Source organism: Phalaenopsis equestris, unplaced genomic scaffold (assembly GCF_001263595.1).
Source record: "Phalaenopsis equestris unplaced genomic scaffold, ASM126359v1 Scaffold000840, whole genome shotgun sequence".
NCBI lineage: Eukaryota > Viridiplantae > Streptophyta > Magnoliopsida > Asparagales > Orchidaceae > Phalaenopsis > Phalaenopsis equestris.
Window position 1 is genome coordinate 299,583 of NW_018165280.1, and position 27,575 is coordinate 327,157.

General features: G+C 33.8%; 2 protein-coding genes across 2 annotated transcripts in view; one reads left to right on the top strand and one right to left on the bottom strand.

Annotated features, from left to right (window-relative positions):
• The window catches only part of LOC110031757 (vacuolar protein sorting-associated protein 29), a 29,028-nt gene extending 21,882 nt beyond the window's left edge, over nucleotides 1–7,146 (bottom strand). The window contains exons 1-2 of the mRNA XM_020735129.1: nucleotides 6,921–7,146; nucleotides 6,490–6,669 (exon numbers count right to left, since the gene is read on the bottom strand). Coding sequence (XP_020590788.1) covers nucleotides 6,490–6,621 — 132 coding nt within the window. The 5' untranslated portion in view covers nucleotides 6,622–6,669; nucleotides 6,921–7,146. The remainder of the gene's footprint in view (nucleotides 1–6,489; nucleotides 6,670–6,920) is intronic.
• A 2,833-nt stretch (nucleotides 7,147–9,979) lies between these two features.
• The window catches only part of LOC110031751 (CDK5RAP1-like protein), a 29,880-nt gene continuing 12,284 nt past the window's right edge, over nucleotides 9,980–27,575 (top strand). The window contains 2 exon segments of the mRNA XM_020735122.1: nucleotides 9,980–10,387; nucleotides 18,174–19,228. Coding sequence (XP_020590781.1) covers nucleotides 10,083–10,387; nucleotides 18,174–19,228 — 1,360 coding nt within the window. The 5' untranslated portion in view covers nucleotides 9,980–10,082.

Genomic DNA, 27,575 nt, shown 5'->3' on the forward strand with positions numbered 1-27,575 from the left:
AAACCCTCTTTCCCCCCCCCCCCTTTTTTAAGCGCCGACAGTATGCAACTTCCAGCTGATAATTCAATTTTACATTTATCAGTTTAACCCCTTCTCTACTTCTATTGTCATTACATTATTGTTTGTTTTTTGTAGGACTTTACCTAAGGTCCTATGGTGCTACAAAGCTTCTCTAGTCATTTGACTTGAGAAAACTTGAGTCCAAACTATGAATCTGGCTACTGATATTTTAAAAGTGGTTAAGAAAATAATGGCTATAATTATTGCTAATTTGAATTTTAATAATAAAATAATGATTTTCTTTCTAAAGATTTGAATGTGAATACTAACTATTTGAATCAACCCATGTCCGCATTCAATAGATTTTTTTAGTAACTTCATTCAAGATAGCAACAACAAATATATCCCTTCGGCTGAATACAACTTCGTGAAATATTGCATTTTGCATTAAAATAACAAAAGGAACAAAAATGAGCTATAAAAGCTACACAAAAGGTGTGGTGTGGGTGGTTGAATGCATCTTTATCCCATAATATTATGCAAATATGCCATTTGCCAGAGAATATTGAAATCCTTGGAAAATTTAATAGTACTGAAATTAGTTTTATGTATGTTGAAATATAATAAAAAAAAACTTATAAACTTTTATTTTCTAAGTTGTTTGACTCCTGTTGCAAATTGCAGGCAGGAAAATGAAGGGATGATCTGTTATTTTGCATTAAAATGATCAACTTTATCAGGTTGAAGTAATCAAAGAATATTTTGAATTTTTCACATGCTGAACTTGGTTTTTATTTATTATGGATGGATCAATTTGGTAGCAATAATAATTGGTTATAGCTTCTAAATACAGCAATGATGCGGACAAACGAATTGAAGAGAAAAGAAAAATGCATTACCAAGTTCAAGATATGAATACAACAAAAAAGCCTTTATCCCACTAAGAGGGGTCCGCCACATGAATCCTTTTCTCCACTGTGTCCTATTGAGTGTCATATTTTCATTTAATTCTATTAAATTAAAATAATTTTTTCATACAACATGCCCAAGTTTTCTTAGACCCACCTCTCCCTTTCTTAACATAAGTAAAATTTAAAACAAGTACTCTCCTAGCAGTCATAAGATGGTTGACGTTTAATGTGACTAAACCATCTAAGGTGACTCTCTCTAATCTTGCCCGCCATTGGAGCTACTACAACACTTTCACGGATAAATTTGTTTTATATTTTGTCTTTATCTATAGAGCCACTCCTCCACCTGAGCATTCTCATCTCAGCAACACTTGACTAAATTTTATGATTCTCTTTTACCGGCCAACATTCCATGTCATTAAATATTCTCACCATCATCTTATAAAATTTCCCTTTGAGTGTAAGCGATACTTATTTTATCACACAATAGGCCCGATGCATTCCTCCACTTTAATCATCCAACTTGAATTATACTAATAACATCTCCATCTATATCACTAATACCGAAGTTAACCAAAACCAAAATATGAAAAATAAATATTATTACTGAAAACAACTATGCAGTTACAACCAACACACTTGAAAGTAAAAACAATAACAACAAACACAACACTTGACACAGTGAAATAGGAAATAACAACGATACGGCTCACAACACACCGCTAGGGCGGTGATCGACGAGGGTTTGGACCTCTAAAGAGGTGGCAAAAGGGCGGTTGGAAGGCTGGATGGTAGAGCGGAAGCAAGGGAGCGATGATGACGACAAAAGGGAGGTGAGAAACTGCTGGAACAATGAGACGGCGGGCTGTCCTGGGCGATCACAATAAGGACTAGGGGCTGGACAGCGGGCTAACAGCAAGGAAAGTGTTGTTCTGGACTGCGGCGGCAATCTAGGATGGTGGAACAGCGGTAAAACAGCAAGGCGAGGGATTTTTGAGTGGCGACAACAAAAGGTGGAGTGCAGGAACTGCAATGACGGTGAAGAAGAGAGTGGGAAAGGCATCGTCGGTGGTTGGAACTGCAGATAAAAACAACCAAGAGGCTGTTCGGGGGCGGCTACATTGATGGAGGGCGGTTGGACAAATTTAAACAGCGACATGAAAGATTGGTGGGGTTGTGATAGTTAATTAGGTGGAGGGCAGGGACAGCGATGCAGCAAAGAGAAAGGAGGGAAAGGCGGAGGCTGTGAAGGGAGAAATGCGGAGGATGGAAAAGTAGGAGATACGTACCCCGACGGGAATGAGATACGGAAGGAGCACCATCGACCCCTTGGAAGGATATCACCACCTCAAACAAGCTACAGTCAGATCACCACTCATAGTTGATACAACCCCATAAGGGAAAAAAAGCACGCCAACAACTGTCCTGACAGAAACAAGCGCCAAAAACAAAATATAAATCTTATACAAGACATATACAAGAAATGATTAAAATGGAATGAAAGGAAATGAGAAAACTTACTAAAAATTGGAAAGAAATCAAAACCAGGGCGCCCAGTTCAACCCTATGTTGTTCGCGTGAACCGCCCGCGTGCGGTCACTGGATCAATCCTACATCTGCTTCGTAAGAAAAAGATGCCCTGTGTCCGCTTTGTAAGCGGGAGATGCCTCGCATCAATCACCCACACTTTTAACAATAGAGCTGAGGTATTTAAAACGTTCATTCCTTTTAATGGCTTGATCACCTATTGTTACAACCCCGCCACTAGATCTACTACTACTAAAATTACATTTCATGTATTCAATTTTAGATCTACACAAATGAAAGCTTTTAGACTCTAGAGTTAACCTTCATAATTCAAGTTTTTCTGAACTCTCTCTCCAGTCTTATCCACAAGAAGGATATCATCAGTGAAAACATACACCAAGGTACATTTCTCCTAAGTGTCATAATTCAAGTCCGGGATATGAATAAAAATAAAAACACAATATTAGAAGCAAGCGAACAAGCCTCGTAGTTTGGTTTCTTTTAAGAAGGGTGGTCGAGTATAGATTCATTTGTGAATTGAATGATTTCGTCTGGGGCCTTTCGCTAAACTTAAACTTCAAGGATGAACCTTTCCGATTTACTAAGCTCACAAGAAGAAATGCTTATAAAATTGAATTACCATATTATATATGAATATTTTATCCTTCACTCTAGTATAAAAGAGACAATGAACTAGACATAAAGAGCATGCCTTCTCCTATCAAGGGAGCATGATATGGTTTATCTGGGATAGTCCTTTATTTTATGTTATTTCTAGCTTTTGCTCTTTTATTTTGCCCTTTTTATATAACGGTTGGTGTTGTAATCAGGGTTTTTTAGAGTTTTGTGCCTTCTATAAAAAACCTTGTTCCCTTTTTTTATTTTTTTTGAGTTATGTTTCAGGTTGAACCTGAGCGAGAGGAGAGGAATTTCCATTTTCTTGGGGCGGATTTCTCCTAAATTTAGGAAATGTGAAGGAGAGGAGGCCAAAGTGGGTTATATGTCCTAACCAAGATTGGTTGTCGAGTGGTTAACAAGCTCTTATTTGGGTGCCTAAAAAACACTATCTTTTTCAGCCAAGAGGACTTCTTGCCTTCTTGGTATACTACTTAAAAACTGGGAAGGCAATTAAGCCAGGTTTCTATGTTTCCTTTTACTTCAAACTTAACGCACGATTATTGAATTAATATTACTATGGTTCTTGTATTATTTCATTGCAGGATACCTCCCATTACCTTAAAATTCATGTTTCTAGACCTGATTGCTCAGAAATGAATAAGAAGAGCAACACCAACGTGAATTCTTCAAACCAATAAATTTGACAACATCAAGTTCTCTCTTTTCTTTAATTGGTTAGCTCGATTGTTGTCTTACTCCTGGATGATTAATTACATACGGACGAACGTTCAAAATTGCAGGCTAGCAGGAACTCCCCCAGCACATGAAAATAGTTGGCTACATCAAGGAATTGGGTATTTGTTTTCAACCCGGAAATGCAGAAATGAATCCACATATTCTTCCAACTTATTCTAAGGACTGTGGTAATAACAGTTAGGGCAGTAAATGAACCAATGCCCCAGATGAATAATTCAAACTCCATTTGATTAATATTCAATCAATTTAGTTTGAATTAGTAAGAAAAATAAGTTTGAATATTTAAAAAAAACTAAGATTAAATGAACTAAAGATAAATATGATTCAACTCATTTATTCATGTTCATGAATAAACTCGTTTGTTGTTCAATAAATAACTTATTAAATGATCTATAATACATGTTATATTATTTAAATAAATTTGATTAATACAAATTATTTAATTATACATCAAATAGTAACATGATATAGTCTTATATCAATATCTTTAATAATTTAATACAATCCCTTCACATTTATTTGCTTCAATAAACTAGTTTACTAGTACTTATTTATGGCATTTGCTGGCAAGAAAATTTATTTGCAACTTACATGTTATCTTATTTAATTGATATAAAGTATTTAAAAAGTAATTCAAAGTTTATTTAATAGCTTATTTGCTTAGATTATAAAAATATTTGTTGATAACTTTATATAAAAATTCAAGTACTCGATTAATTTGTTATCTTTCTTATTAAATAGTTGAAATGCTCTTCAAATTAAAATAAACAAAACAAATATAGTTATTAAAAATTTTCGACAAGCCAAGTGTGAACATTCATGTGAAAGCTCGACAATAGCTTAAGGGTCCGTTTGGGACAGCTTATTTCCAGCTTCTGCATTATCAAAACACAACCAATGCGTTTGATTGTCACTTTTGACGGGCGTTTTCCAAAATGTCGGATTTCTATTACATTAAACGTTGACCGCATGTTCGACCCTGTGGCCCATCGTTTGGAGTTAAAAGTTCGCACTTGCCCTCATGCAGGATCTCCGCCATGGGCATCCCCTCCCGCTTCGGGATCAAAAACCGCATCCCCGATCCCGGAGACGGGACGATGTCTCCGTCGAGATCGGCAACCCAATCGACGACAAAGACATCTTCAATGATCAGAGGGTTCTGGTGCACGATCGGGGGATGGCATAGAAGGCAAATTCGGATTTAGAGCGATATGGTTGTGGAGGTGGTGGGCAAAATCAACTGTCGGGGAGCGGCGGTCGTGAATGGGTTCGTCGGCTAAGTGGGGGTTGAAGTCGAGGGTGGAGAGGCAGCGCTGGAAGGAGGCCATTGGCCTGTGGTCAATGGGGAGTGGTGACTTGTAAGATTTCATTCCCCAGTCTCTAAATTCCAAACATAGACGGGATTTTCCCTCTCTCGTCTCTTTCAAAGAACTTCTTGAAGCTCTATCCCAAAATTTTGCTCTCTGTTACTAAGGTAATTACAGAATCTAGCATCATTTCGTCACTTCGGCTTTCTTCAATGCTATATTAGCAATATTCTGATGAATAGGAAGAATGATGTCCCGCTCTTTGTCACTTCGGCTTTCTTCAGTGCTATATTAGCAATATTCTTGTTTGACATTTTCTTGCTCAGAAGAATAAGATGGTTGTACCAGTGAAGTTTGAGATTTTTTCATTCCTCAGTGATTTTAACAGGCATGGATACTATTTTTTATAATATTTCTTTTCATATATCATTGGAGTTTTACTACAAAGCTATATAGAATATTAAAGAGCGTGTTTCCAACATTATTAAGATATGCATTAGAACTATGCCTGAAGCTAGTTCCAATCATGATTGTACACGATTTGAATATGTTTAAATAAACATTCAAACTTCTTTCAAATTATGTTGTTTGATTGTTATTTGAGTTGTATTTTAACCATATTCAAATAAATAGTTGAATATGATTTGAACATGCGCTTGAACAAGCATTCGAGCTATGCTTGAACATTATTCAAAAGATTTATGGATACACAATATAAAGTTTTTTTTGCTCGAGGGAGTGGCTAAAGATGGCAATCTACAAATTTGCCTTGTGGATATTGTAATATTTGACACAAAAAAATAATGTGTCATGCATATATTTCATAATTAAATTGAGAGAGAGCCAATATAGTAGAAAATTTGATGCTCGTCTTTGATAGAAATAACAATATCACAAATATTTTATCAATCATTTTTCTAGAGGCACACCATATGGTCTGCATTCATTTATTCAGAAACAGTTGCAAATCAGTTGTTTTTCAAACACATAAATCAAACAATTAGCCAGCTTATCTAGACCAGTGATAGAATGGTCATTTATCCAAAAACAGCAGCAAATCAGCTGTTTTCCAAAAGCACAGACCAAATAGCTAGCCAATTTATTGGATCAGCAGCTTATCAAGATAAGTTGTTTATCTGGATATATTGGATAAGTTGCAGCTGCCCCAAACAGACCCTTAGTTCAGTTTCACTGAGTTTGACTAATTTGCAAACCGGCCCATTGTACAACCCTAGATTTTTTTGTTCATAGGTGTAGCTGTGGCCGTGAGTGAAAAGGGAATTATGAGAAAAACCGCAGACAGAACTATGAAAACAAGCGAAAAAGAACAACAAGCTCGGCTACCAGCAACTTATAAAAATTATAGTTACCTTGATACATAGATTACCAGTGCACAAGATGTGCTGGATCTTCCCAGGAACAAGCATGGACTTGAACTTTGACGGCAAATCCGATGCCCTGAGAGGGATGTGGAGATCACCAAGCGCTAGAACCAGCACCATCCTTCTTAAACTAACCGTCCAACCTCAGAGCACAACTATCATCACCACCTGGTAGGGAAGAAAATAATTCAGAAAAAAAAACTTCGCCTCACATGCATTTCCGCCAAGTATCGTAGTTTAACATTCATCTTTGTATTTTATCCAGACGCTCGAGTTTGGACAAACGAAAGCGACGGAATTCAAATCCGGACTTCACGGATTTTAGTGGTAAATTCCGGGTTTACTAAATTCTGCTGTTCGTCGGATTTATTAGTAAATCCGGGAAGAGGGAAGAGGAAGAATGGCGCGAACAGGATTACCTTTCTCGATGGTTTCTGCTAGGAGCCGAGCGAAGAGATGGGAGTTTCGGTGATCTCTGTACGCCGCGATCTCGTCGTTGCTGGTTCGTTGCCTTCCCAGCTAACTCTAATCGCGAGCGCGTTCACGAAGGCGATGGTTTCGGGTGAAACCGGGAGGGTTTCAGGTAGGTAGGGCTGTAGCCTGTAAACGAGCCGACGGCTGAACAATGTGTTCTTGTTCGGCTTCAATAACATATTCATGCCTTGTCCCGCTCGTGCACGAAATAGGCTTTAATAATATCATCCAAAAAAATATTAACATATAATTTAGAATGATTGCACCGATACATCACAGAATGACAAGCGAAATAACACCCACATAATTAAAAATGGGGTGTTATTCTACGGTGTATTGGCATTACACCGATAATATTGTGAAATTTCGCAGTATTTTTGTATTTTTAAAATTTATTTATTTTCTTTTCGAGCCAATTTGAGTCGAACACGAACAAGCTTAACAAACTAGCCGGACACAAGCTGTTCGCAAGCAACGAGCCGTTTTGATAGTATGTCATGATATTGGACATGATTGAAACTAAAAAAATTTTAATTTAGACTACATAGTTGTTTCTGGATGCATTATTTTTAGTTCTCATTAAAGCTATCAGTAGTCTTGAACCAATTGCTAAAACATCAGCTACTAATTATTGAGTTTGAAGTTAGTATTTTTTTCTTCTTCTCATCTAAAGTTACTCTTATTGAATTCTATTTAATGATAAACATTGGCATTCCTATCAAGATTCCCTTATCATGTCATCAAATGTATAAAGTATTAGCTTATATTTAGTACTCCCTCCACTTTTTTACCACTACCAAGTATAAAGGCCAATAATCCTTATCTTTATTAATGGAGCATCACACTTTATCTTTATATAACCAGTAACATTTATATTCACTCGAAAATATAACATATTGGTCACATACTTATGGGCTTATAAAGTTGATATGGTATATACAAAGCTACAACGCTTCATTTAATACTTTAATGATGTTTGCTAGAGCGATTACAAAGTTAACATAACATTGTTTGTTATTATACATCTTTAAATATTTTTTAATTCAATCAAGAGGATGTGTTATAGATGAGAATTCATTTAAAGTCTAAACAAATTGGCTAAATTCTTTGAGATCAAATTTTCTTAATTTCATAAGTCAAAGTGAATAGTGATAAATAACCTAATGCATTGCTTAGATATGTATAGAGAGTACTTTCTCATGTTTGCACTAGTTATCATGGTTAATTAAAATCAAGGAAAGTCTAGATAATGAATGATTTATTAACTATAGAGTTTTATCCCACTTAAAATGGTTTCCACGTTATTCCTATTTATCCAAAAGCAATGACAAATGAAGTTTTTAACACTTGTTTTATGGTGTCTAAAGATGTAGAAATGTTCATAAAAAAATATTGTTTATAAAATATAAGTTTGGAGAATTACCTATGTTTGAACTCCTCCATATCCACTTCTTTTCTTGACAACATGTATCCTCTTTCTCTTATGCTCTATATGAAAATTTCAATATTTTCTTGATTGTCATTCAAACGTAACACTTTGAACTAGATCTTTGGTGAGGAAGATAAAATGCACCATGGAGATTGTTTCATGCATCCCTATAATTATTCTTGATTGATGTGGACACATTTTCTAATAATTAATGTCATTGAATCCTCTCTCCTAAATTCCATGTTATAATCATATATGTTTTTGTCTTATTGTTGAGGCAACTCATGCCACTCTCTCTATATTTTTTCTCTTGCATTGATCATGGGAGTGTATTCTTTTCAGATAAAAATCCCGAATTAACTCTTAAAGATAAATTGAAAACCATATATCTAATGATTGTTCTATCAAGTCAATGCATGTTTTATAAGATTATAAGATGTTATCTTCAAAAGATTACCTATAAGATTAAAGTATTAAGCTGGTCTACTCACACATTCAACTTCATCCCATCAAAGGTAAGGATCACAAACTCCATCTCTACCTTAAAGAGTTCACGTTTCGTGTTGAAATAAAGCTAATATCCTTATTTTCTAATTCATCTTCTTTTTAATCAAGGCTCGCATTAAAATCTTATGATCATATGTTGATGAGATATTTCTCTAAAATCAACATTTCCTTACTTCTGAGATTGTTTTGGATTATAAATTAAATTATTCCTGTTTAAGTTATCAATCATCATAATCATCTGATATTAAAGCTGCGTGACTTGATTCATTAGGTTGTTTGTTGAATCCTTTTGGGATGTAAGATTTCGTATGGTCCGTGAATACATACAGTCCGGTAGAAAACATCGCATGACTATGGAATCGACAAAGAACATGAAGTAAGGTGGAGACAAAGATGGATGAAAATCCTTTGTGGAGACCTTGGAAAAGTGTATATAATTGTGTTCTCCAATAAGCTGAAGACGGGCATCTTCACAAAGATGCCTCATGCTCACCAGAGAGAGAGGTCCCAATGATGGAGAGAGAGAGAGAGAGATTAATGCCACCACTAGAGAAAAGGAAGATGAACTATTTTATAATAACAACAATCCTGCAACAATGAGAGAAATATATTTTAAACTATGATAGTTAAAATGTGCCCTTTTAAGAAAGAAAATTTAAGTGAGCCGATACGACTGCACTCGCTAGTTCATGCGACCAATCAAAGTCAAATATAACCTCTTACTAGGTCTTTTTTGAGAATGATTGAGTTAAGATATTCAAAAAATACACCAAAATGATGTACATATTATAATAGTTCGTATCAAATCATAATAAGAATAAACCTACAGCACTACTCCATCCAAGCAAAAAATTCATACCACATGATGTTTTTAGTCTAAGAAGAAAAAGTGAATGAATCTTTGCTTTGTCATTGCACCCAAACAAATTTTAGCATTTCTTTATTTGTTTTGACTTGATTTAAGATTGTGAAGGATATATTTGATCCTGCCATCTTAACATGTTATCTTTGGGCCATAACTTATGCAACATCATGGATTGACATCTTATGTCCGACTTTTTAATAATATAATGGCCGGGCTGTTCAGCTCGAAGCACCCAAGCATACGCTAGGCCTGAAATCTGGCTCTCCTCCGCCCTTCTTCTTCTTCACTCGTGCGAGTACTATCCCCATGGCTTCTCTGTGGAGCCACCCGAACTCGACCATCAGCATCAATCTCTCGCTGCGGAGACGAGTGAGTCTTCAATTCCGTTCGCTGCATCGCCCTTCTTCCACCATTCCCCCTCGCTCCGTTTCTTCTCGATGTCTTCCTGCTCTGACAACCTACGGTTCCCCTCAAATTATAAACTTGAGGTGCATACACCCATTCCCCAAGAGCTCCAGTTTCGTTAGGGTCAGGTTCTCTCCAACCATATGCCGTTTCGCCGCCGTCCTGTCGGCCACTGCCATCGCGTCCGAGACCATTGTAAAACAAGAGTAAGTTATTTATTTATTTTTTTTTCTCATCTCTGTTTGCATAATTGAATCTGTAATTGTTTCTGCTCTTTCATGTATTTTTTTTTCTCTGGCTTCAAGCTCGAAGAATTCTTTTGTTGGGGCAGATACCTCAACGGCTTGTTTTAGGTTCATAGGACACGGAATGCCCCAATTCATGCATATCCTAGTAAACATTACAAGAAATGCTGATTCTTTAGCCTTTAAACTGATTTTATTTGGGGTTTTCTGTGGTTTATGTGCTTACATCATTGGTCTTCAAGCCTCTGAGAAAAGAGAAAATGTTGCGTCAGGAAAAAGAAACAAAAGTGCATGCTCTTATGTTATCTAGTACGTGTCCATAACACATGCCACAACATACTATAAACATATAAAACATGAATAAAAAATGCATGTAATGCTGAGAATCATGATTGTTGTATAAAACATGTATTTCATTCATTTATGTATGATTATAAGCACGTTCATAATAATCATCAATTTAATCATAACAATGGCACTTATAATTGTATAAGCCTCAACTATTCTCATATAATGTCATTGAGTTGTTACTAAGCCCGAAGTCCACATTAGCTATTGATATAAGTTGACCCTAACATAGCAATTATCAATAATCTCTTGGTACCAATGGTTCCTTAAATTTCGTCGTCATCTAATCCCAACAATTCCCTAAGTTTTGTCTTCATCTAAATATCAGGAGACAGGAATCCCACTTATTCCCATCATCTGTATTTACAAGTATTCTTGTAATAGCTTACCTATAACATCACTTATGATATTACTTAAAATATAATTCTTGCAACAAACATTTATCAGATATTTAATATAACATATTTATGAATCATATTAAATGACCGTATACAGACAATAATTTCATAAACATACTCATCAGATTTATAGCATAATAAAATCACATCTATCGTAAGGTGAAATTAATTTGCATTCATACATTCAATGTAGATATTCATCCACAATATAAAAAATTTTAAATACAACAACGTCAAATATGGAATCATATGAAAACCTGAATAGAATTATTTTAAGTCAACATAAAATTATTTTACTTTAATTGACAGAGCAACCATACAACGAGTTTTCTCAAATTTTTGTCGAGCTTGTTGCCTAATGTGTAGACAACCTAAGATTCATAAACATCATAAGATTCTATGAAATCTTAGCCCATTTCATGATTTAACCAATAGCATAATTTATTTACGAATTCTTATCTCAAACTGTTTTGTCTTTATAATAAACTCTTCTTCAATCTTGCTTATTATTCGTCCCTATTCTTTCTATTCCTTTAATCCTCCCTTTACCTTGATGATTTCGTGCTGAGAGCCCTTATGGAAGCCCACAAATCATTTTATCACTTCCGATATAAGTTTGTCTTCGCTACAGCTACCATAAACGAGAAAAATGTACATATTCATGACAAACTTCAAATTGAAAAAGTAAGGATAAGAATGTCTCAAATATTGCCAAAGTGATTTTTATACCTTTGGATTTTTTCATGGGACTGTCGTGAGTTACGACACTCGACAAGTCACCTAGTTTGTATGACTACAGTACCCCGATCTTGGGAGCTCTTTAGTTTGTGAAAATGAGAGCAGGGAGATGGGATAATGGGGGAGTGCAACATTTTTAACATGATCCTATTTAATTCTTAGCCGTTCAATCTCATTGGACCACGAGGAAGTGCTGGAGAGTAGACTGTGAACACTGAAGGTGCGGGAGATTCGGGAATTAATTAAGATTAATTAAAAGTTAATTAAGCTTATACTTTATAATTTTATATCTTCTCATGCATTGAAAATTCAATTTTGGTGCTATATATCGAATTGATCGATTTAATGCGTAAAATTTCATAAAATTGATTCGATTGAATTTTGAGGGATGCAAGAATTTATAATATGTTTTAAAATCGCCAAAAATTTTAATTGGCTTATTAAATTTTGGGTGTTACAGCTTAGGTAGTGAGCAATAGAGAAATGAGGAGAGAAAGAGAGTATAACATCATTAAATTGCTTAACAAGGAAAGATGGCAACACCAAGGCTCTCAAGTTGTGCTAGAACAGCTAGTGCAGTGCACTTCTTTCTTTGTTCTTTGTTCTTTTTTGTTTTTTCTTTTGAATTTACAACTTAGATTTGTGGGATATTGGTTGATTTTGGTTAAAGGAAATTTTCACTTGTGTTTACAACTGTTTGGGCATCTGCATTTGAGCTAAGCTATCTCAATGACCAAAGGCTGAAACACATTTAATTCATCACCTCTTTCTAACAAAATTATTTAGAGAAACTAGATTTGAAAGCAATATCGCTTCTTCTCCACAAGCAAGAACGTATAAAACACCCTTTTTTTCTTTCGTTTTCTTTCTCACTTTTTTTAAATATCCTTAAATTGTGGTCCTAAGAGAAATGTTTTTGGTTAAATGTTTTGTTGGCAATCAAGCCTAAAACTTTAGGAACTTGGATGAGAAAATAGAAAACATGTTTCTTAAAAAAAAAAAAACATAATTAAATATTTTTAGTCCATATTTAATCCCAACTAGGCAGTAATTATGCAGATTAAATTTATAATTTTTCTAATTCATTTAATTTACTTTTATGATTAACTATTAATTGGAAGCTTATTGGGTTAATTAATATATATATATATATATATTAATTAACCCAATAAGCTTCCAATTAATAGTTAATCATAAACAGATATATATATATATATATATATATATATATATATATATATAAATAATAAATTTATCTAATATTTATAAAAGTATTTAATTATTTATTAATGTGGCCGCTTAATTGATTAATTCATTATACCATGCCTATTACCATAATAAACAAAAAAAAATTATTTTTCCTAATCAAAGTTCGAACTAAAGCCTAATTATACGAGGCAAATAGTTACCAATTACCCTAGATTTTTATGAATCAATCGATAATTTTACAGACTAATTATCATTATTAAAAATTAATAAAATATTAATAAATATTAATTAGTTTTAATTTAGCTAAATAACTTATGAATTACTCCAAATCAATTTATCCTTCCATCAATTATCATATTAAATACTAATAAAATATAATTTTAATCAAAACCTAATTAACTTAATTAAGTAGTTAACTACCAAACATTTTAGATATTAAATCTAGTCATTAAACTAGATTGAATTATTGTTATTACTATTATTATTATTATATAACAATTAAGCTTTATTGACCTTATTTACTTCTTTAATTAATCCTAAATAGTATAAATAAATAATTTATAATCAATTAATTTAAATAATTATTAAACTAATTCATTAGTAAAATTAAATACAAAGAAAGATATCAACTAAAACCTTACTTAAACTTGATTCAACTTTTTATTATAATAGTATCCTAATTAAAATCTAGTTGGCCTAATTAATCTAAAATTCCCCTTAGGCCTATTCTAAAACAGGTTCAAAATAGTAAATACTTATAAGAATGCTTCTATAATTTAAGGAACTTACTTATTTTGTTTCCAAAATTAAGAAATGAAAGCAAAAGTGCTGAGCTTGTTTTTACACTCAAGTACTTATTTTTTTATATATAAAACAAAATATAAAACATAAGTGAATCCTAACATTGCTAGAGCCAACATTGGACTGCTTGTTTTAAAATTTTGAGATTCCTAATGGAATTATTTGTAAAAGAAAATTTTGTGGTTTCGTTTCATAGCCAACTTGTTCTTTCAACATGTTGAAATGTTGTGTATATTTCGTTTGGGGCTATTTTGTAGTATATTTTAGCCAAATCTTGTAAAATATTCTTAATGACCAAAATAAGTTCTAAAATTTTTTAAATCTCATTTAAAATTTTATTGTAATTCCAGATTTACTAAATTTGATAGTTTGGTGGAGTTAATAAATTTATGGTAAAATGACAAAACAAGTCGGACTCAGTAGCTCTTATTTACGTAATCTGGTGCTATATGTGACATAGTTGATACTTTTAAGAAGTTAATTTTGCTATTAGTGCAATAATTTCTTTGATAATGAGAAAAAAATTTCTGTCTAGACTCAGGACGTAGCTTTACGTGCGGACTCCAATATTATGATGTCACGTGTGCTACATCGTGGATGTTATTTCGGGGTTATTGAAGTGAAACCGCGGAGGTTATTTTGGGGTTATTTCTGAATTATTGAAGAGAAACTCATACATTCCACTTCAATAATCCATAAATAACCACAAAATAACATTCACGGTTCTACTTCAATAACTTCGAAATAACACAGTAAAGGTTATTTCAATGTTATTGAAGTGAAATATACGAGTTTCTCCTCAATAACCCTGAAATAACCCAAAAAAACCCCTCAAATAACCTCCACGGTGTTATTTTGGGTTTATTGAAATGGAACCACGAAGGTTATTTTGAGGTTACTTCGGGGTTATTGCGGAATCTGCAGTTTCACTTTAATATTTTTTAAGTTGGTCAGATATAACACACATGACAGTATATTACTGGGAGTTTGCACGTAGAGCTACGTCTGAAGTCCAGACAGAAAATTTTTTCTGATAATTGAGGATAACTGATTCTTCAATAAGGACATACACATTGGAAGGCCAATGTTCAATAGATTGGATAGTGGTTAACTGGTCATCAAAATGTTCTAAATATACTATCCAAACATCCACTACGGGATTGTAATTATTTCAGTCTACCTTTTAGGCATTTGTATTGTTGAATGATTGGGGATGTATCTCTTAGGGGTTGCACATACTCACAGTTACATACAATTGTGCGAGTCTTTGCACAAGTTTGTAGAAATTGTGAATTGATATTTTAATCTTGTAGTACAGGAAATTGATATGGTTGTTCAACAAAAGAAAATTATCTAGATGTCAACTACCTAACATGAAATTCAACTTTACGCATCAAGGACTTGGGACCCGATAATAACATTGTTAGTTGTGTTCGAGCATAAGGAGGATTGACCAAGTATTTTCCTATTTTAGTAGGATTACATCAATGATCCACTTTATATTCATATTTTTTTGCTTTAATTGTGGATGTTCTTTCTGAACAGTTACAAAGGATGTATCTTGGTGTATGTTTTTCATTGATGATATTTTTCTTGTGGATAAGAATAGAGTGAGAGAGTTTAGGAAAATTTTGAATTATGAAGGCCCACTTCACATTCTAAAAGCTTTCGTTTGAGTAAATCTAAAACTAAATGCATGGAATATAATTTTAATAGTAGTAGATCTATTGGCAGGGTTGTAACAATGAGTGATCAAATAATTAAAATGAGTAAATGTTTTAGATATCTCGGATCTATTGTTCAAAATGATGGTGATATATATGAGGATGTTATTATTAGAATTCAAGTTGGATGGTTGAAGTAGAGTTTGTTGGGTGATAGAAAATTCATGCTTGAGAAGCATAAAATTAAATATTGCTGAGATGAAAATACTTGGTGGATGTGTGGCTTTACGCTTAGTGACAAAATGCAAGACAAACATATCTCTGAAAGGGTTGGGTATCTCTAGTGGTAGAAAAGATTAGAGAGAGTCATCTTAGATGGCTTGTTCACATTAAATGTCAACCATCTGATGAACCATTTAGGAGTGTAGATGTTTTATATTTGACTTATGTTAAGAAAAGTAGAGGTAGACCTGAAAAGATTTGGACATATTGTTTAAAAAATGATCTTAATTTATTATAATTAAACGTAAATATGACACTCAATATGACACAATGGAAAAATAAGATTCATATAGCCGACCCCACTTAGTGGGATAAAGAGCTTGTTGTTGTAGTAGTAATACAAGCAATTGATATGTGGGTGATAGAAAGGTTAGTTAAGGAGCGTTAAAGAGTATCATAAGAAAAATATTACGTGATTAACTTGGGTTATACTTACATTGATAAGTTATGTCATCCTAGATGTTAGTACCATCTAAGTGAGTGCCATTGCAACACATAGGGCTGTAAACGAGCCGAGCTTGCGCGAGCTCAGGCTTGACTCGTGTTCGACTCGTTTGAAATAGCTCGTGTTCGAAATCGGCTTGTGTTCGAAATCGGCTCGTGAACATTGTGTTCGTAATCGGCTCGTGAACATTGTGTTCGTGTTCGACTCATAAAAATTAAATTGAAAAAAATAGATGTAAAGTGTGAGATTCGAACCTGGACCAAATGAATATAAAAGAAAATATTAACCACATTACCACACGAGCGAACAAAGAACTGTTCGTGTTCGGTTCGTTTATAATTCGAGCTTTAAAAAGTTGTTCTTGTTTGCTTAACAAACGAGCCAAACACGAGCTACTTAACGAGCCGAACACGAGCTGTTTGCGAACAACGAGCTTTTTTGACAGCCCTAGCAACACATATTATAATACTCAATATTGCAGGAGTCGTACAACTATCGCAATTCTTAACTGTGTAACAGTCGAGAAAATTTGTTGCATTTGGAAGAAGAGATTTCAAGTGTTAGCACACATGAAATAATGTTTTTCTAATTGTTTAGGCATGTATTATGTTATGTGTGCAGTGATGCACGATTTTAGTGGTCACTGTCATGGTCATGATATTTATTTTAACATGTTAAAAATTGAGATGCAACATGATGGTAAATTGAGTGAGATCGAAGCCTATGATGATTGATGAAGGCCCAAACTTAAATGCTTAAATGCAATAGTTGAGAAGAGAATTCAAGGTGATGCTGTGAGACATCCATCCAATTGTCATGATATGTGGAAAGCACATGTAAGATTTTTACTTTGTTAATTAAAACTCCAGTGGCAAACAAAATTAGACAAAGTAGTCTTAGATGGTTTGGTCGCATTAAACTTCGACCATCTGATAATCCAGTTAGGAGAGCAGATGTTTTAGATTTGACTTATGTTGAGAAAGACAGAGAGAACTAGAAAGACTTATAAAAAGACATGGGCATTTTGTATAAAAAATGATCTTAATTTATTGAAATTAAATGAAAATATGACACTCAATTGGACTTGATGGAGAAAAATGATTCTTGTAGCTGACCCCACACAGTGGGATAAAGGCTTGTTGATTTAGTTGTTGTCATAATTAGAACTTAAATTTTTTTTTAATCTGTAATTTAATTATTTATTATTTTAATCGTAAGTAATGACTCAAAGGTGTCTCTCAACTTGATTAATAAAACCAAGTGTTCAAATTTATTGTAGTCTTGGATCTTTCTCGTCGTTGCGGCATTAGGCGGTTTTTTATTATCTTTATCTGTTATCATTTAGCTTTTTTTTCTTTTTTTGCTTTTTATCAAAATGATTTCTTACTAACTTCTGCTTGAGTTAATTGCCTCAAATCTTGAATTAGCTAAACAATTTCTCATGATTTAATTGAATTTAACCTCTGGCATGCCAAGCAATTTTTAGGATTTAACTAACGTGGGATTTAGTAATATGAATTTATAGGATTTACTAAACCCTAATTGAGTTAAATCCTACTTGCAGGCAAACAATCCCTTAGTTTAAACAAGTCTATGTGCTTATTTTATTGTCTGTGAATAGAAAATACATTTTGGAAAATCAAGATGTAGTTTTTATTCATTTAGTGTGAGAAACTGAACTCACTATATTTAAGAGGTTTTGGGAGTATTTGTGAAGCTTGAAGCTAATGCAGATTTTTTAACTACACACACAAACAAACAACCGGTCCTCTAATTTTTTTCATTTTTCAAAGCACATTTCTAAATTCAAGTATCCAAATGGGTCCTCACTTAAATTCTTTCCTCTCCCTTTTTTCATTTAGTGTAGAATCAACTTATAAAGGTACAAATAAAGGGCGTATCTACCAAGAGACGTATGGGTGTCAGATGAATGTTAACGATATGGAAATCGTGCTATCGATCATGAAGAAAGACGGGTATACAGATATCGTTGAGGCCCCGGAGAATGCAGAGATCATCTTCATCAACACATGTGCCATCAGAAACAATGCCGAACAAAAGGTATGGCAGAGAATCAACTACTTCTGGTTTCTGAAAAGAGAATGGAAGGCTAATGTCGCTACTGGAAGGTGTACCTCCGTGCATCCTCCAAAAGTCATTGTTTTGGGGTGTATGGCTGAGAGGTTAAAGGATAAAATACTCGATGCTGACAAAATGGTTGATGTGGTCTGCGGACCCGATGCATATAGAGATTTACCTCGTTTGTTGGAAGAGGTCGAATATGGTCAGAAGGGAATAAACACATTACTTTCCCTTGAGGAAACTTATGCTGATATTAGTCCTGTAAGAATCTCAAACAACCCTATTTCAGCTTTTGTATCGATAATGAGAGGATGCAATAATATGTGCTCATTTTGTATTGTTCCATTCACAAGAGGAAGGGAGCGATCTCGTCCTGTAGAATCAGTTCTGAGAGAGGTGGGTGAGTTACAGGAAAAAGGAGTGAAGGAAGTAATGCTTCTTGGACAGAATGTAAACAGCTACAATGATCTTTCTGGGGTAACAAATGTTGAATCAGGATCTAATTGGGAATTAAGTGAAGGATTCTCAAATAATTGCAAAGTTAGGAAGAAGGGTTTACGTTTTTCTGATCTCTTGGATCAACTATCAATGAAATTTCCTGAGATGCGCTTCAGATTTACGTCTCCCCACCCAAAGGATTTTCCTGATGAGTTATTATATCTAATGAGGGATAGATATAATATATGCAGAAGTATTCATCTACCGGCTCAAACAGGGAGCACGACTGTACTCCAGAGAATGCGACGAGGCTATACCAGGGAAGCGTATCTGGAACTCGTGAAAAGAATACGTTCAGTTATTCCCGATGTGGGGATAAGTAGTGATTTTATATGTGGTATGCTTGTTTGTCTTCTCTTAAAATCCTCTTTTATCTTTTATTTTTTGTTTTTGAGAGTCATCTCTTTTTGTCCAAAGCCTCTTTTATCATTTTATGTTTCTAAAAAGGGAGTTAACTTGAATTATGGAGCTTGCTAGGGTCTGTGCTGCACATAGTGAGTTTATATTTCAAACATGTTTGTGTACAGACATATTTTCATGCATATACTTAAAAAAATTCTAGACTTTTCAAAATTGCACTGTGAACTATTCTATGACTGAACTTAGTTCCAACTTACAATAAAAATTTTTCTATTATCTTCTCCAAATGAGGTAAGCTGATATGCTTTTAAATATTTGCTTATTTTATTTGTCTTTGTGGTCATCATTGTTTATTTTTGACTTGTGCTTGTTTCATCATGCTCAGACGAAATTGTTTGCATACTTGCATTACTTCAATCATTTGATCTTCCCGTCATTGTACATATATTATATGAAAATATAATTGAATTTGAATGCTTACACAACAAAGTGCTTACAATATGCATGATTATGACGTGAGCATTAGTAATTCTTTTCTTTCATTTTGAGGTTACCGTATCATTTCAATTAATCTTTTTAGGGAGAATCACGCAATAGAACTCGAGTAATTGATTTCATGTTGACCTGAATATTTTGTGTTTTGGTATATTTTGATTGAGCCGCGTTACTTTGCTCGAGTAAAGTTATCAAGATTTTGTTTCAAGCGTTATTATTATTTTTACATGTGATATTTTGCTTTTTACTACCATTGTTGCTAGTCCCTAGCTAAAATGAGAAAGATTTAGGGTTGAGAGTAGGTTGATTGTTTGTCGTTGAACTCAAATTTCTCTAGAAGCAACATGACACCACAGAGGGTTAATATTAGGTTGATAGTTGGTCATAAAACTCAAGTTTTTGTATAAGCACCTTGCCACCACTTAACTTGATTATTGTGAGAAGTAGACGAGGGCGGGCTAAGATGCCATCCTTAAGTGATGCACTACAACTTGTTTATTGTGCAAAGTATGCAAGTGTGGGTTTGGAGGCACCCTTAAGTGACAAGTCAAGAGTTAACCCGATTTTGGTGCATAGTAAGGAAGGATTGCTTAGATCGAAATCTAAGAATAGATTGGCCGCTTAATTTGGAATCTTTGGATGGGCAGACGAGGGATTTAATGGACACCTTAATAAGAAAATTAAATATTACTTGTATACAAGAAACTAAATGGACTGGAGAAAATACCAGAATATTTGGGAATGTTTTAAATTATTGTATTTTGAAATTGTTAACAATATGAGGAGTTGGGCTTGTAGTGCATAAAGAGTTTTAAGATAAAATTGCGAATGTAATTGGGTTAGTGCTACGGTGATTGCTATGAAGATAAGTATTGACAAAGATATTATGAAGGTGTTTAGTACTCATGGACTAAGTGACAAAAATGTAATGAGAGAAGCTAAACTTGATTTTATAATATCCTATAATCTTGCAATGAAAAACACATACTTTATTTTTTTTCTTAGAAGAAAAGATAAATTTTCTTGTAAAGATTGTAAAATAGTAAAATAATTTTAGAACAAAGCTTGTCAAAATGACATATGATTATAGTAGTTTTGGATATATATATTTTAACAGTACAATGAAAAAGTTGAAAAAAATTATAACCCTAGGATAAGGTGGTAAAATTTGGAAGTTAAAAATCAATTAATTATTCAGGATTGGTGCTTTGAGAGACTTCCTAGAATTTTTTTAGCCAATTTTTTTGTTAATTAAAATGGCCAGTTATGTTAGAAAGATTGTTTTAAAAGCTGTAGGTGTGTTTAAAAATAAATCATAAATGCTTGGTGGTGGAGTAAGTAGGTACAAAGGGCTATTAAGTAAAAAAAACATGCTCTTAAAAGCTGACAAAAATTGATAGCTCGTAACGTTTTAAAAGAATTATAATAAAGCTAGATGTTTTGTAAAGAAGTCGGGAAGTAAAACAAAAGGCATAACTTTGGATGATTTATATAATAGACTTGACACCAAAGAAGAAATAAAAAAGTGATTTATCTAGTAGTTAATATAAGAGGCAGGAGATCTAAGATTTTTTATTTGATTAGATTCTTTAAAAGTGAAAGTAATAGGGTATTAGTTAATGATGATTACATCAAGAAAGGATGAAAATGTTACCCTTAAGAGATTACTAAATGTGAAGAATTATTTTGGAAGAGTATAATGAATAATATAATAAAGTATATTATAGATTAATCAGAAAAAATGAAAGAGTTAGCTCTAATAATGGCATAAATATAAAACTTTTGGTTTAGATGATCAAGATATATAGGATATTTGGAAAATTTTGGGGGATATTATAATGATTTGATTAACATATCTTTTCAAAAGAATTTTGCAGGCAAAGAATGATAAGAAAAAAATATTTTTGTACTAATATTTAAGAATAAATGCATTATTCAAGATTGATGAATCATATTTATGTGTCATACAATGAAATTATGTGAGAACTTCAGATAACCAATTTAGTTTGATGTCTTGAAAATTTGATATGAAAATTATTTCTTTTTTTAAGACTATTTACAGAGAAGTGTAGAGAATCAAAAAATGATTTTTATATGGCTTTTATTAATCCTAAGAAGGAATCTAATCCAATACTTTGGTAATTGATTAGTTGTGCTTTAAGGCTTAGATTTATGTCAAAGATATTATTAAAATTTCTCATGGTGAAACACCGCTAGTATTATTAGTGCTTGTGGAGTGATCTAAATATTGTTTTGCATCAAGAATCAACATTGTGTTAATATTTTTGTATGTTATATGTGAAGATGCTTTATAAATAATATTCAAAATGAGGTATATCGATTTTTTTTTTATCAATGATATAGTTTTAATTGGTCATTTACATTGAAAATTTTGAAAATCTAGAAAAATGAAGAACATGTTTAGAAGATAAATGCCTCAGACTTAGAAGAACTATTATTTAATATAATATATAATTTTAATGGATATGATAATCATTATCAATCAACATTGGTAGATACTTGAGTATTGGTTTAAGCATGTTTTATTCATTACACAAAAGAGAGACAGATGATGATATAACCTTTAGTGTTGAGACTGATTAATTTAAACGAAAAAAATGCCTGTTGACTTGGGTGGCAAATTCATATCTTGGAGACTTTTAAGAGAATTTATGAAACAACTGTTAGATTGTCTGAAATATATGGATTTGAATGTTGGGCTATAAAAGCAATTGATATCTTAGTGAAGTAAAAATAATAATGGTCAGATAAATATGTAGCAACATTAGGAAGGATGATGTAATGAATGATTATATTAAATGCTGGGTAATATCTACTGAAGCTATGATGACTAAGATAAAATTAGGTGGCTTAGACATGAAAGACAAAGGGTGAAAAGTGCATGCTTACAGGAATTCATAAAGTGATTATGAAGGAAAATGAATAGAAATAAAGTTACATCTATAGATGTTGTTTAAAATAATTTGTGGAGTGTAAGTTCAATTTCTTAAACAATACTTAATTGAAATGAAGGAAAAATTAAGATTCATGATGCCAACCTTAGATAGTTGGGATACTTGGGATACAACTAATGTTGTTGATGGGTAATGTATCAAGATTAAAAAGGTGCCATCACTGAAGGCCATGTTCTGGGCTCAAAGCTCAAGCTTGCTTTCATTAGGTTTTCGGTCTATGAGAACCACAAGGACATGCTTTTTGTCTGAGTTTAAAGATAATTTATATGCAGCTTCGGTAGATATTTTATACAGTGCTCCTATTATATGGAGACCAGAATGAGTATGAAAATCAAATGAACTTCTGAGCTCTAAATAATTAAAATTACTTGTTAAAATCTCAAAAATTGCAAGGAGTTGCACTCGAGGGTCAAGTCCTGCTTCTTTGCATGTTAGGACCTTCAAACTTTAGTTGGGGTATAGAAGGTAATTCATGGATTTTGTCTTAGTGGTGCAGTAAAACAAATGCGAATCCTCTCAAGATTGTCTTTTTGTGGATCCCTAAAGGAGTTGTTTTCATTGAGCTTGAATAATTAATCCTTGCTTGCAAAATAAACTTTTAATTTGAGCCTATATGAAGGAGGCATACATGAACCAATAAGGTGGGCAGTGAAAATTAATGTAGAAGAAGTAAAAGATGCAGACCAGAGGTAACATGGCTAGCAGCTGTGACAGAATTTAGGCATTATAGAGTTAACATGTCATGTATTACTTACAGGAATGAATGGTAGCATTATGAAGCTGACTTGTAGTGATGATAAAATTTTTTAATTCTTGATTTATTCTTGATTCATATCTAAATGGAATAGAGGTTTCAAATTACATTATTCATCAGGTTAACCCACTTTAGCTCGTTTCCTTGGAGCATACTTAATGTATGAAACTGTAGCTAAAAATAAAAAAATTTACTTTTCAAGTGTGTTTATAAGAGTAATGATATAAGGTTTATAGTTATGGCGTTTCTTAAAATATGGTATAAGTGAAGTAGAAAGTGCCGGCAGGAGCATCGCATGAGGAGAGTTTTGTGTATGGAATGAGGAAGTCGTAAATGCATTAAAAAGTTAAGTTTCAAGTTTAGATTATGCCGGCGGTGGGACTGGAATGTTAGTTGCAGTTGGAGTTTTTGCTTTATGATCATCATCATCATCATTATTCATATTTCCATGCAAGCTTTTTAGTTCTTCTTTCTCCTCACAGTTTCTAGAGCTGGCACTTGTCAAATTATTTTATTTTTCTTCAACAATTTTGAATGATCCTAGCCTCAACCTATTGTTTTGCTTTCAAATTGCTGCACATCATTTTATATATGCACCCCATTATTTTTATTAATCTTTCAAAACTTAATATTTTGTGATTTAATGCATGCTTACATTTTCATTTCTCCTTTAGTGTTGCCTTCCCGATCTTCAACCTGCATTAATATGCATTTCATTTAGAAGTTGTTATGGTACTTCTAATTCCATACATTCTGTATTTTCAATTGCAATGAGGGGTAAATTCATTCACGTCTGAGATTCAATGTTGACGTGGACAAATGATCTTGTCTTGGCATCCACGAATGCTCTTTTACATTTGGAACTCCACATCTTGAAAGTTGTTTTTTTTTTGTTTTTTTGTATTTGAATTGTCTTGAAGCAAAGCTAGAAGCCAAGAATTTTGCCTTGATCTAATTGCATGACGCATAATAGTTGTAATTGGAGGCCCTGCTATTTGTCTATCTAGAGAAATATGCCTGAATTTTTTTTTTCAGACACCTGGCCTATATCCTTGTGCCAAAGTATTTCCCACTAAGAACACTGGAGCGATGGCGTTCTGATGTTCCTATCACGTCTGTACAATTTTTCAGACACCTGGTCCTTTTGTTTTCTTTGCTCAACTGGATAAAAAGTTCACAATGAAGTTGAATTAGATAAAGTAGGTACACCAACTTTGGAAATCGTGAGTATGTCCTTAATGTTTGAATGATATTATATCGCATAATTCAAGTGATTATGTAATGTTTGAATGATTCAATGCTTGATATTACATTAAGATCATTTTGATGGAAACCTAATGCCTGTTAAAATCTTATTCGAACCATAGGTTTTTTGGATGATGTTTTATTGTTTGCTTGTTTGAAACTTGTTTGAATCTGAGTCAAATATGGTTTGATATATATTTGACCTTTGTTCAAAGCATTCTAGAATATAGTTTGAACATTATTCAAACATCGTTCAAACCTTGATCTGCTTGTTCAAATAAGGTTTGAGCTATGTTCAAATGGTTGGAACATTGTTCAAACCATGTTTGAACATGTTCAAATAATATACTAACTCATTTTGGTCGTTCATTAGCTTTGTTCAAATAAGATAGTGGTCTTTTTTTCCGCAGATGAATTAAGTATCAATGTGCTCGTGATGTGCAGAGGAGATTGAAAGTAAGATAGCCAAGTCGGTTAGAAATTTATTGAGAAGCAGGTAAATGACTGATAATTCAAAAAGTATTTCTCTAAAAGATCTCATAGCTCTTATATGAAAATTATAAAGACCGTTAAGAATTAATTAGCATGATGCTATAGATGATACACCACTTTTGAGGAGTAAAGCCTATAATTTTAATTCCTCCAATGGATATAGCAACACAATGTATTAGAATATTAGAATATTAATATGCATAATTCTGTATTAATTGCCTTGAATTGCTTTTATTTACCTTATTTTTTCCCTTTATTCTGATTCATTTGTTTTCATACTAGTAGATCCTATAATGAGTATTTTTTCCCTTTATTCTGATTCATTTGTTTTCATACAAATACTCATTATAGGATCTACTCATTATAGGTTAAGACCATGGCTCTGATACCATGTTAGAATAGAACTAGGATGAATCTTATTGATCCAAAACAAATGAATCAGAATAAATGAACTAGTAGATCCTATAATGAATCTTATTGATCCTATATTAAGATGATTCATTTCTTTGGATCAATAAGATTCATCCTAGTTCTATTCTAACATGGTATCAGAGCCATGGTCTTAACCTAGCTGTTGTCGTGCCTCGCCGGCCAGTCTACATCACTTCTCAGCCTGCAAGGCCTACTCTAGGCCGCCTGCTTTAGGACCTGCTCCAAGCCGCCTGCTTCAGGGCTTGCTCCAGGCCGTCTGCTTCAGGCCGTTTGCTCCAAGCCGCATGCTTCAACATATTGATTGCGTCCGCTCTGGATCCCCTCTCCTTATCTCCGTCTGCTTCAACGTATTGATCGCGTCAGTTCTGATCGCTGTCTGCTTAGGACCTCTGTTGGAAAAGGATCGTTGTATTGATCCCGTCTGTTTTGATCATTGTCTTCTCTCCCACAGGTATTGACTATCGTCTGCTTTAGGACCTCTGTTCTGATCTCCTGGGGCACCTTCCAGTAGTCGAAACTTTACACTGTCTCGACAACCTAATATCTCATTTGGCTCAATCGGAGTCACGCCAGACTCCATTAGTCAGCCATCATCAGATGTTCTTGATCCACCGAAAGATCAATTCCAACCTCCGTTCCTCTGCAGACCGGAGGACAAGAAAATAACATGAACTTCTTGATTACAACTCATACACTAAACGACAATAACTCTCTCCAATGGTCCCACTCTGTGTCCTTGTTCATCAAAGGGTGTGAGAAATTTGGTCATCTCACTGGTGTGATTCATGAATCTCCAAAAACCACCCATCATATGGAGCTTGGGAAGTGGAGAATTTCATGGTCGTGTCGTGACTGATCAACTCTATGGAGACTTCTATTGGCTGATCATATATGTTCCTTCCTTACGAAGGTGCCCTCTGGACAACAGTTTGTGATACCTACTTAGATGTAGGAAATTCCAACAAACTCTATGAAGTATCTAAAAAAATCCGTGAGACAAAACAAGGTTCGAGGACTGTGACCCGGTGCTACAATGATCTAGTCGCATTATGGATGAAATGCGACCTGTATTTTGACTACATTTGAGATTCCCCGACCGACCAATCTCTCTTTCAAAAAATTATAGACGGAGGCCGCATGTTTCAATTTCTCGTAGGCCTCAACAAAGAACTTGACGAAGTCCGAAGCCGTATCCTTGGTCAGGATCCTCTTTCTTCTACTCGCGCTGCTTTCATTGAGATTCGTTGCGAAGAGAGACAAAGAGTTGTCTGCTTGAGACTTCCACTCCATTTATCGAAGCATCGACATTTGTCTCTAATAGTGTTCAACCTCGCTGGTCACTCCACTTGTGATTTCTGTCATAAACCTAACCACAGTTGTGAGAAGCTCCATGGGAAACATGCATCCAAACCTTCAACAAAGTCTTTCTTTGCCAAGGGTTTTGTTATGGCATATGAATCCAACATAGTATAGTCGGCCTCTACCCAAAATAATCTGGAATCCCAAATTCTCTTAAAAGTTAAATGGAGCACTTAATCAAGCTGCTTGCATCTATTACGCTCTCTTCCAACCTGTCGGCCTCCCATGTTCGTCAAGGCACCAATCCTATGACACTCATTTTTTTTGTTTCTTTTTTTCATGGATCATTAATTCAGGTGTTACAGACCACATGATTGGAAGCTCTCATGCCTTCTCGACATGTTATTCTTGCTCAGGAAAAGATACTGTTAAAATTGTTGATGGGCCTCAAATTTTCATTGCTGGTAAATGATTTATTGTTTTAACAACAGGTCTCACTTTGGAATCTGTGTTACATATACTTCCGCTGAAATGTAACATTTTATCTGTGAGTAAGTTGACATATGACATTAATTGTGTTGCTCATTTTTCCTCTGATGTCTGTGTCTTTCAGGATCAACATCCGGGGAGGA